This window comes from Myxocyprinus asiaticus, chromosome 32, assembly GCF_019703515.2.
Source record: "Myxocyprinus asiaticus isolate MX2 ecotype Aquarium Trade chromosome 32, UBuf_Myxa_2, whole genome shotgun sequence".
NCBI classification, from domain to species: domain Eukaryota; kingdom Metazoa; phylum Chordata; class Actinopteri; order Cypriniformes; family Catostomidae; genus Myxocyprinus; species Myxocyprinus asiaticus.
The window spans coordinates 19,077,143-19,089,705 of record NC_059375.1 but is presented as its reverse complement, the minus strand read 5'-3'; the positions used below and the strand labels follow the sequence as shown (position 1 = coordinate 19,089,705).

Genomic DNA, 12,563 nt, shown 5'->3' with positions numbered 1-12,563 from the left:
AATATTTGCACTAAAATGAAATGCTGTCTGTAAAGTGCAGCCCTTATCATAAAACAGTGGTAAGTCAGTAGAGTAATTTGATGCTCTTACATTATAGATGTTTATTTACATATCTTGGGACACTAGAAACCTACTTGGGGGATTGGGGTAGAAAAGTCTGAGGCCACGAGTAAAAATGCTTCTATTTTACATGTTTCTAAATTAGATTTTTTTTTTCATTACTAATTATGTTTGTAATTACTATTTATATCTAAAATATTACTTATCACTTTTACATCATACATTTTATTTGTTCTAAATCATTAAAAATCTTAAAACTTTCTGTTTATTTGCTGGTTTGATTGGGATTTGCATTTAAAGAGTCCCTAATACTGCAGTGTTGCCCTAATTAGAAATGTATAGTATGCAGCATAAACAAAGCTAGAAATAGCTGTCAGATGTTAACACTTCTGTGTACTTTTCAGGACCTTGCTCATGGACTTGGGGAGCTCCTCAGTTATGAAGAAAATGTTGAAGAGGACTTCTATACCACCTTTCAGGTGTGTGACATTCTCAGACTACCTTCTACACTAAACTTGACCTATACAGTGTTTGCCCTTATAGATTTCTCACTCATTCTATATTATCTCGTAAATAATAAGGTTTGTCTGATTGAACTAGAAGATAAACCTTGCAGAAGGTGGAAGCTGAGGTCATTTCTGGAAGTTTTGTTTCTAGGTTTTTCAGGAAGAACTTGGAGTGGTCAAGTCATATAACCTGAAACCAGGAGGGGACAAGATTCCTGTTACCAACCTAAACAGAAAAGGTGAGCACGAGTCACAGTTAAAATAAATGTATGTGCATGACTGGACTTTCCCTTTCAACACGAATTGCCTCTTGTCTTATTCTCACTTCTGAATGATCAATCTGTATGTCTCTGCACAGAATACGTTCAGCTCTACATTGATTTCCTGCTGAATAAGTCCATCTACAGGCAGTTTGCTGCTTTTTATCATGGTTTTCACAGTGTATGTGCCTCCAATGCCCTGATGGTGAGTTATAGTTTTTGATCCACTTGCAATGACAAAATCCTCATTGAACTGGTTGGTTGCTAGGGAGTTGCCAGGTTGTAGGCCATTGGCAAGCAGTTGCTAGAGTATACTGGATGGTTGCCAGGGTGTTACCCTTTTCAATGGAAGTCTATGGGATTTTAAATATATTTAAAAAATGGTCGCAATTGCTTAATTTAATACAATGGCTGTTGTTAATTACTCATTTCAAAGCTTAAACAGAGCACCCTAAAAGGTCTGTTTCGAGGAGGAGGGCGAGGGGAGAGGGATAAACCTTGCAAGGGGCAGAGACAGAGAGCGCCCCCTAGCAGTTGGCAGCGGTTCCTCCGCAACCCGGTAGACGGCAGTGACCCCTCCATCCCCTGGCAGATGGCAACGGCTCCTCCGCCCTCTGGCGGATGGCAGCGGCGAGTTTTCCCGGACAGCGTGCTCTTCCTCTTTCCCGGGTTTCGGCACCAGTGTAACGAGGTTCTTACGTTGGGCAAGGAGGAGGCGGGAACGAGCTGAACATTCAACGTAAAACTTTAATAACAAACTGAACTCAAACATAAAATAAACTGCAAATAGGGTTGCAACGGTATGACATTTTCACGGTACGATAACCGTCTCAGAAAATATCATGGTTTCACGGTATCATGGTATACGGTATTACACAATTATTATTATCAGTTACAATGACCCTTAAAGGAGTGAAAACAGAAGGTTTTTTTGGGGGGGTTGAACAAACACTTTATTATAATTTAAATTTGAAACCATTTTTTTTTTTAATGGAAGTATGTGTAAAAAAAGTCTCCCTTTTGAAAATAAATAAAATAAATAGAGTAAATAAGAAAGCTAACAGAATTATAATAATAAACCAAATTATAAACATGTAACTATAACATGTTATATAACTAAAGCATAGCATGTTAAATTAACTACTAAATGAAAAATAACATCAGCTGTGTGAGCTTTTAAAGTAATGTCCTATGATTATTAATAATTAACATATACTGTAGGTGCACAACAGCGCAGCCAGACTGCTCCTGTCTGTACCTTTAACTCAGTGGTTCTCAACTGGTTTTGCTTCAGGACCCAAATTTTACATTAGAAATCAAGTGGCAACCCATCATAGTAAAAAAGTAACTTGTATTTAATGTATCCTGGGTCGCATTTCCTTTTATGTTGCATAGTTTTGTTCATGGTTTTCAAGGACAAGGGCATGCATCAAGTGACATTATTTTTTCTATTGATGTCAACAACAAAAGTGACAGGAATTTTTCTCTCCCCCCTTTTAAAAGTTGAAGAGCATATTTACTTACATGAGCCCATTATTATCCCATTTGTTTCCTAATTTCAAACATTATTCAAACAGAATTACACCGGTGGAAAGGCTCTTCGTTACCATGGTTAGGTCAGTGTAGCTAGTCTTAAATAATAGTAATTATAATAATAGTAAATTATAGTATTTATGAAACAATAAATACTAGCTGAAACACATTTTGAAACTTTAACTACAACTGCCACTGTTGATATAAAAATGAGGTCTAATAGATTCTACCTTTAGATTATTTCATAAGAAAATATTACCTTTTGTCAAAATATAACAGTTACTTTTACTCATGTAAAATCGTGAAACAATTTTGTAAAGGTGATGATGTATAATAAAACATAAAAAAAAATGTGCGCATAGCACAGTGTTGCTCTTTTCCTCCTCAGTGCTGTTTGGCATGTCAGCCTACTGTTTGAGAGGTTCGACTTGACTTTCTCCGTAATGCTTTAAACTAGAAAAATCTCACTAGAATTGAAATTGGTCACATCAGTTTTGAGGTCTGCCCTCCGCAATATCGAGGGAAGCCCGGTAGTTGCACGCGTGCGCCAGAGAGAGGAGTAGGCTATATCTTGATCGCGAGCTGGTTCCGTTACACTTGTGCGAAAGTGCAGATGAGAAGCCTTTAGCAGATTGCGAGATTATCATTAAATCTGCCTCGGCAGTCCTAAATAGGCTATCACTTGGGTGGCCGCAGAAATATCTTCAATGGGAGAACCATGGCATTGTTATTTCCCTGCTGTCCACGACCCAGTCCGAATAGACCTGCGACCCACCAGTTGAGAAACACTGCTTTAACTCACACACACACACACACACACACACACTCACTCACTTATGTCAGACCCCCTCGCCTCGTTTCTCTTTTACATTTTCTCCACTGCATGTGTGTGTGTGTGTGTGGGGCAAGTTGACGAGTCTGAAAGGCAGACGAGGAGGAAAGGAGATGCGCACGCGCAGGTGAGATTCTCTGTCCAGTTGCATTTTTTTTCTCAATACCGTAGATAAGCAAATGTACATGATATGATAACCGTCAATTTTCATACCGTGTTATACCGTGAAACCGGTATACCGCTGCAACCCTAACTGCAAAACAAACAAAGACACACACACACACACAGCTTCGTGCGTCTCGCTCTCACTGGCGTCTCCGGCTTGTCCTTATCCCCCTCCCTGCTGATTAGGACGATTCAGCACCGAGCATGCGTCCTCACGGCCCGGACACACCCTTCTCCTTGTCACAGAGTCAAAAAAGTTGTCCATACAACTTATGCACTATATTACAAGTCTTCTGAAGGCATACGATCACTTTGCTTGATGAACAGACCAAAATTTAAGTCATTATTCACAATCAAGTCAAACTACATTAATTACCAAACCTAACTGGTTCTTGGACTTCGTGACCAATCATGATGATGTCGTGACTCAAGAACCAGTGAGGTTTGATGGGACTCTATTGATGTAGTCGCCATATTTGAATTGGGCTCTGTATACAGGAGTTATTCAAAGATTTTATTTTATTTGATTTCGACTTTCAGTCACTCTCTCACACAAAGGGATGGTATGCCTTTCAGAAGACTTGTAAAATAGTGCATGAGACATATCGACTACTTCTACTGTGGTTTTTTCCTTAATGGGACTTGAGAGCCTGGAGTCACTACTCATTTTAATTATGTAACGAAAAGATATTTGTTTTCCTTGGAAGAAAGTCATACAGGTTTGAAACAATGTGAGGGTGAGTAAATAATGTAAGAACTTTCTTTATTGAATGAACTATCCCTTAAAGGGATAGTTCCCTTAAAGGGATAGTTCACCCAAAAATGAAAATTCTCTCATCATTTACTCACCCTCATGCCATCCCAGATGTGTATGACTTTCTTTCTTCAGCAGAACACAAACAAAGATGTTTAGAAGAATATCTCAGCTATGTCGGTCCATACAATGCAAGTGAATGGTGGCAAGAATTTTGAAGATCCAAAAAGCACATGAAGGCAGGATAAAGGTAATCCATATGACTCCAGTGATTAAATCCATGTCTTTAAAAGTGATATGATAGGTGTGTGTAAGAAACAGATCAATTTTTAAGTCCTTTAACTATAAATTCTCTTCCCTGCCCAGTAGGTGGTGATATGCACAAAGAATGCGAATCGCCAAAAACAAAGAATATGAAAGTGAAAGTGGAGATTTATAGTAAAAAAGGATTTAAATATTGATTTTGTTTTCTCAACCACACTTATTGCTTCTGAAGACATGGATTGAACAACTTTATATGCTTTTTGATCCTTCAAAGTTCTGGCCACCATTCACTTGCATTGTAAGGATGTACAGGGCTGAGATATTCTTCTAAAAATCTTTGTTTGTATTCAGAAAGAAAGCCATACAAATCCTGGATGGCATGAGGGTGAGTAAATGATGAGAGAATTTAAATTTTTGGGTGAACTATCCCTTTAAGTACAGTTAAAAATGTCTCTCTATCTGTGATCTTACTAAACGTAATAAAAATTGCAAAAACAAAAAAAACAAGGACATACAGACAGTTTTAGTGATGTGTAGTTTCACTGTCCACAAACAAAAAACAATTCATTTGATCTCTTTTATTTTCATCATTTGGCTGGACAGGAAAAGAACACAGATTTGGTCGATTAACACAAAATTAACTATTCACATTGTGAACTGTTCTATACAGAAACGTTTCAAAACAAAAAATGTGGATAGAAATATAATTTAAAGAAAATTACATTATCTAATGCCAAAAACCCATTTGTCCCCTATTCATTCATGATTATGGTTTTTAAACGTGCCTAATTTAGTTTTAAAGGTCTCATACAATAGATTTACATGCATCCAAGGTCAAAAAACACTTTAATTTCCTCATAATTTAAATTGCAGCATTACCTTTTTTCCCCCAGTGTCAAAAACGACTCGTTCAATGATCCGTTCTAAAGGATTCATTCTAAACTCCTCCTTTCAGAGAGCCTACTCTGCTCTGATTGGTCAGATGTCCCAGTCTGTTGTGATTGGTCTACCGCTTAGTGTAGTGTTTGAGGGCGGGTCAAAGCTTTTCGCGAGCAGCCAATGAAGACCAGAGGCGTTTTTTTTTTTTTTTCAAATTATGTAGGTTATTACAGGAAGTAAGTCTGGAATTACTAACGACTCGTTTCAGGTGTTCAGAATCGTTTTTTTCTTTTGGGAGTCAATAACTCCATTTGTCGTGCACTTTGGTTTTTGAAACTTTGCAGAATTTTTTACATTGACAAACAGCTATATAACACACTACATCAAAGGTAATATTTGAAAAACCATAATGGTGCTCTTTAAAGTCAGATCGCTTAGAAAAGTGAAGGCACACTTCTTCCTCAACAAGCTGCACGATTTGAGCCACATTCACAGCCATATCTCAAAAGGTGTGGTGCAAGTTACATGCCTATGGTTTTGTCTGGGAAATGCAACAAGTATGACAAATTGTAATAGTGATGTTTGCCTAAGCAAGCACCACTAATGAGGAATTCTAGGGGAAGGTATTTGGAAGCAAGTGAGTAGAAGATCTCTGTGTCAAGAAACAGCTCAACATATAACTACAGCTTGTAATTTCTAACAGTTGCAGCCCTAGAATATTCTACAAGTGGCTTTCGAACAGAGAGAGTTTCACAGGCAAGGGAGAGGGCAGGGTCTGTGGGCCATTTTGTATGTGTTTGTGAAGGCTGCGTCTGTGTATAGGCTGTCCCTTCCCCCTCTGTTGGCAGGCTGCCTTGTAACTGGGCCTGCTTTGTTTGTTCAATCTCCATACCATATAGAGGCTCTTCAGCTACTGACTAGGAGAGAACCCCCGACTTCAGGGTCGCATAGATTTAATACATAGAGGCCCTCAGAAAATTGCAAGTCTCTTGCTCTGCTTAGCATGTCAGTTGGATTCTAAACAAAGATATAGTTGTCTTGCAGACTTTGCACAGCTCATGATGAGTATGTCACTTTACATCCTCATCCATTGTTTAAACACAGCCAAAGCTAAGTCAAATAACAGAGTTTATAGGACTTAATGAATCTTATCTTTTTAAGGAAATAGTTCACCCAAAAGTGAAAATTCTGTCATTATTTACTTAGCCTCAGGTTGGTTCATGCTATTTTTCAGTGAAACACAAAAGAAGTTGTGAAGAATCTTTATGCAGGTCTTTTCACTACAACAGAAGTTCATAGTGGCAATGTCTGTGAAGTTCCAAATATCACAAAAAAAAAAACAACAAAAGATCCTCTGAATGACTTTAGAACACTTGGAATATAATGCATTAGTTACAGTATATGGATTACTTTTATGGACTTTACCACAGCTTTTTTAACCTTTTTGGAAATTGACAGCCCATGGTCACTATTAACTCTCATTATGTGGAAAAGACCTGCATTGAGATTTATCAAAATTTATCTTTTTGATTTCCCTGGAAAAAAATAAGTGCATTTGTGGTTGGAACCACGTGGGGGTGAGTAAATAATGACAGAATTTTCATTTTTGGGTGAACTATTCCTTTAATGCAAAACTCCACTGTTTTATTGCTTTAACGTGGGGAAAATTTGACTACTGTGATTTTGAAAAACAAAATATATATAGTTCAGTATCAGCAGAAGACAGAAGTTGAAGGACTTTATTGTTGCTTTTTTGGGAGTTTTTTTAATGGTTCTTGATTAACATTCCTGTGTTTTTTTTAACACAGGCTAAGGCTACAGTATTTCAAATTGTGTACTGGAATAGTCCCCATAAGCAACCACATTTACCAATCTTGTTTTTTTTTCTTCTTGCAAAACTTTGTAAGAATAACAGTAGTTTTCAAAAATGGTTGAAAGAGTGGTCAGTGTGATTGTGATCATTGTTTAATGTTGCTCGCCATGCACCAGGAAATATCTAAAATTGCACTTCTGTTTGTCTCCCTGATGATCCAGTCTTGATTTTCACTTCCCAATATGGTGATATCTAAGACTGCTCTCTTAATCAAAATACATGTGAAGAAAAAAAGAACAGCAGTGATTTTCATCTGACCATTTTAAGGAATTTTCAGGCTCAGAGTCATTCGTCATGTTGGTGAAATGGTGCCATGATGGTGAAAAAAGATCAATACGATTTCAGACCTCTTTTGGCTGGATTCCAGTGGTCAGGATCAGCTTTAGACCCTTCTCCCTGTCTTTGGTGGTTATGCAACCATTGACTGTGTCCCTGGCTGCTTATGTAAGAGGCTTGGTAATGACAATATCTCACTCGCTGTTTCTGGTGTGGTGTAAAACAGGGAGGGGCGATTGGGGGGTTAGGGCAAAGGAAGGATGTAGCAGGTCAGTTTGGTTCATAACTACTTATTCTGCAGGCTTATAGGCCTATCTTTGTCTTTCTGACTCTCACACACACTGTCTATCTCTTTCTCTACATATTGCAAAGCGTAGGTGTAGGTGTATGTGCGGCAATCAGGGGGTGTGGCAAAATTTGGATTTTGATAAGATGGTAGCTTGAGTTTAACAGTGCAGATGGCAGGTGCAGCACAAACAGACATCCATTTTTTGGAGTCCATTTTAAATAAGGAATCAGAAATGTGTGCTAATATAAAACCTGACAAGCACAAATGCAAAACAAACAACATTTCCTGCAAAACACTCATCATTTCATTTAATCCATTAAAGGGATAGTTCTCCCAAAAATACTCTATATCATTATTTACTCACCCACATTTCATTTCTCATTTCAATTCATTCAGAACTTTTTCTATGCAGAAAAAAAGACATTTTGAGGAATGTACTGGTCGCTCTTTTCCATGCTATTACAATGAATAGGGACTGGAGCGTTCAAGTCTCCAAAAGATTGCAAAAGCACACACACACAAAGTAGAAAGTAGTCCATATGTATTTTTGTGCTATATACCAAGTCCTCTGAAGCCATATGACTTTAAGTGGGGAACAGACCGAAATTTTAGTTGTTATTCACTGAAAATCTCGGCATCCATCCTAAATCCTAGGCATTGTTCTTTTTAGTCAACAAAACCATTCTGAAAGAATGGGTCTGATTTGACTCACCTTTGTGTTCAAAAGTCATACTGGTTTGGAATGGCATGTGAGTGAGTATATAATGATAGAATTTAAATTTTTAGGTGAACTGTCCCTTTAAATCATTATATTTTCATATGCAAATCTGACTGCTGCTTCTGTATAATGTTTTTTTTATTTTTTTTATGCATCTTACAACCATGGCAGCACTGTATCTTACAACCATGGCGGCACTGTAAGGACTCATTCATCTTTGTCATTTCACTGTAGCTCTTGAGGCCAGAGGAGGTTGAGATCCTGGTTTGTGGAAGTCCTAATCTAGACATGAGCTCTCTGCAGCGAGTGGTACAGTATGAGGGCTACAGCAAGACTGACCCCACCATCCGGTACATGTTCTGTTTACAATATTTAATGGTCCTACTCTCATATGAATACAAACGGTGGGAGTGTTATTATATGGTCTGGCATTACAGGGCCTTCTGGGACGTGGTCCTGGCCTTTCCTTTGGAATTACAGAAGAAACTTCTCCACTTTACAACAGGAAGTGACCGTGTTCCTGTGGGAGGAATGGCTGACCTTGACTTCAAGATCTCCAAGATTGATGTATCCACTGACTGGTAATCATCAACCTGGATGATTCAAACAAAATTAGTGTGCATGCATGAGTGTTTTCATTAGCCTTTGTGAGCATGTTTATTTTCTGTTGTCTTCAGTTTAATCACGTTTTCTGTGTTTTCTCTACAGGCTGCCAGTGTCTCACACATGCTTCAACCAGATCTGTCTACCTCCATACAAGAGCAAGAAAGAACTAAGGCAAAAGTTAACAATTGCCATTTCAAATGCAGAAGGCTTTGGATTGGAGTAGATTATAGTTGTCTCAATATCAGGCTGATCTCATGAAAATTATATTAAGTGGCTCCTTATGTGTATTGCAGCAGTTCTGACATGAAATGTCCACTGAGTGGCGCTAAAAGTGAGTTACATTTTACCCAAACAGATAAGGTTTTGAAGGTTTATGCTCTATCAAGTTTTAAATCAACAAAACCTAAACCTTAAACCTAAACCTAGCTGATAGTGTCATAAAAAGCAAACGTGACATGAAAGATGAAATGCTGAAACAACCATGTAATTTTGTGGCGCTTCTATGACACTTTTGACTCACGTGTTGACTCGCATGCTCTTCAGGACTCGTTCTCTGGTACTTTACATCGCAGAACAAACATGTAAATGTAGTTGTTCATGTAATGCAAACATTAAAATGTATCGCCTATCAAGTCATGCACTATAATAAAATGTGTTGATGTCATAAGATAGCATTGTGTGAGGAACAGGGTGAAAGTAGCTGTTTTTGAACAGATAATCTGTCATTTTACTCATTGTTTTAGTGCTTTTAGTGTTCATTTCACTAGGAAACTGCCGTGATACATACAATAAGCCACAGTAAAATAATTTAGCAAAACTGTAGCAAGAAAGACCAAGTTGCTCTATAGATATTAGGGTTGCGCACAATTAAGAAATGAATTTGCACTGAGGTTGCAAACAGAATGGAGAATTTTAATTTGAACTTGAAGTAGAATTAAAATGGAATTTCATTGAAAGAAGTTCACGTAACTGCCATAAGTGTAATTTTTTTTTTAATAATAAATGTAATTTTTTATGTATCAATTTTTTAAAATTATTTATGAAAATTAACTTGGAAGAACACTTAATTTCCCAGAATGCCATTATTGCCTGCGTTGAATTTCTTTGAATTGCAATTCAGTATCCCAAATCAACATCCTTTGGTCAGTTCAGTTCAAATTCTCATGAACTGATATAACCCAAGTTCTCAGTATGCGTTTGGTGAAAGACATTTTAAAATGTGTTAACCATATCAGGTAAGCATGAGGATTATGCACAGCAATAAAAATGTAAGCTCTAGATGTAAAATTTCAGAAGTAGCCAATCTAATTGTATTGTATTGTGGATTGTGTGAACTGTGTTGTAATTTTTTGGTGAACCAGGATTCTATGAGGAATCCAGTTAAGCTGTTTGTCAGTAATTTGGACTCATCAGAGTTGACTGCTTTGTCTGAGTGATGGACCAAACATTTTATGTTGTATTAGAATATTTGGACTATATGAATAATACAGAATGGTGATCATGGAGTTTATTTTAACTGCATATTGCTGACATATGAATTTAAAACTAATATGTTAAGGATTTTCTCTTTAACATGAGCCTGGTTTTATGTCCCATGCTCCCCTATTTAAATGGTGGTGTAAGTAGGTCAGTAAGGGGCTTGGTCTCAGCTAAAATAGCTGGGCAAACAGTCTGTCAAACCAGCCCTGCATTCTTAAAGAGACAGCACTCTGTCTCCCGGGTTACAAGAGTCCACAGTTAATAAAAGCTTCTGTGTGAAACGTTACCGAACTCAAAGCATGTATTCCGTTTCAAATGTTGCAGTTTGGTAATCATTGACAATCCTTTCTTAACCTCTCTTGGGCATGAAGGGAATATTGCTAAAGTGACTGTTGTGAATTATTTGTGTGTCAGTGAATGTTGTCATGTTTGACAGACTTGTAGGCAGCAGTATTAGACAAAACAAACAATTAAAGATTTATTTATTTTATGACTCATGCTCTGCCTTGTGAAAGTAGTATGAACTAATCTTTGAGGTTCCTTGGTCATTCTCGCCTTCTAGCTTGGCTCCTGTTGATGCTAATAGGTGTCATGTTTTCACATATTTCTGCCTTATCATTGGTCACTGCCAGGAGTGTTGGATTATGTTATATGATTTGTATTGGACTCATGCAGTGGCTTAAATTGTATTTATCTCATCTATGAACCTGAATCACTCCAGTGTTCATGCTATGGTTTTATGTTCTTTAATGACTGAATACAAATGTATTTACCATGTATTTATTTCAACTTTGCTCATTTGTTAATGAATAAAGTTATACAGTAAAGTGTTTTTTATGCACCAGAGCATTTATTACAGTATGTAATACTGAAAGAGGGATCCCATGGACTACAATACTTTTTGTTGTTGTTGAAAGCTTAAGGTTATTGCCAATTCCTGAATGAAATTTGAGGCACTTTAAAAGTCATTAGAAGAATCTGAAGGTCAAATGAAGAGCTGCAGAGAGCATAGCTTGAGTCAGCCTATATTTGACCTATTTATGTTTAAACATCTAGGATTTGATTTGAGAATAAACTAATTGTTTTTGCTTTTATAATTTGTGCTATTTCACAGGTTTCTACATATAAAATTATAATCACATGACTCAAAATGAAATAGTAGATTACTTACTTTTGGGGAGTTGATATGTCCAGAGGTGTGACTTGATATACTCCATCACTAACTATTTTTAACAGTATCATGTTAAATAATTATGCTGTTTTTATGACTATTTTAACCAAGAAACTATATGGAATATTTGTAATAATACTTTTAAAAATGCATTTTTCATACTGCAGGATCATTTAAAAACTAGTGTAGACAAAAAGTTCAGTGAAATGGTGACCAGGTAATAGCACCTAAAACATACATTTTCCCTTCTAAATTTATGTAAATTTTATCTTAAAATCTTTATGTTGCTTGAAGGGAAACTTCTCTTATTATTTACTCACCCTAATAATGCTATCCCTGATGTGTGACTTTCTTTCTTCTGCTAAACACAAAGATTTTTAGAAGAATATTTCAGCTCTGTAGGTTCATACAATGCAAGTGAATGGTGACCAGACTTTTGAAGCTCCAAAAATCAAATAAAGGCACCATAAAAGTAATCCATAAGACTCCTGTGGTTAAATCTATATATTCAGAAACTATATGATAGGTGTGGGTGAGAAACATCAATATTTAAGTCCTTTTGTTAATATCAATCTCCACTTTAACTTTCACATTCTTCATTTTTTTTCACGATTTGCATTCTTTGTGCATATCGCCACCTATTGGGCAGGAGGATAATTTAGTAAAAACGGACTTAAATATTGATCTGTTTCTTACCCACATCTACTGTATCATATCGCTTCAGAAGACAGATTAACCACTCGTATGGATTACTTTAACGCTGCATTTAATTGCATTTTGGAGCTTTAAAATTTTGGCACCATTCAGCTGCATTGGACCTACAGAGCTGAAATATTCTTCCAAAAATCTTCATTTGTGTTCAGCAGAAGAAAGAATCTGGGATGCCATGAGGGTGAGT

At 36.9% G+C, this 12,563-nt stretch overlaps 1 protein-coding gene across 1 annotated transcript in view; it reads left to right on the top strand.

Moving 5' to 3' along the window:
- Window positions 1-11,326, top strand: part of LOC127423401 (probable E3 ubiquitin-protein ligase HECTD2) — a 34,782-nt gene extending 23,456 nt beyond the window's left edge. The window contains exons 16-21 of the mRNA XM_051667660.1: window positions 465-539; window positions 718-805; window positions 925-1,031; window positions 8,644-8,759; window positions 8,847-8,990; window positions 9,118-11,326. Coding sequence (XP_051523620.1) covers window positions 465-539; window positions 718-805; window positions 925-1,031; window positions 8,644-8,759; window positions 8,847-8,990; window positions 9,118-9,238 — 651 coding nt within the window. The 3' untranslated portion in view covers window positions 9,239-11,326. The remainder of the gene's footprint in view (window positions 1-464; window positions 540-717; window positions 806-924; window positions 1,032-8,643; window positions 8,760-8,846; window positions 8,991-9,117) is intronic.
- Window positions 11,327-12,563: the final 1,237 nt, after the last annotated feature.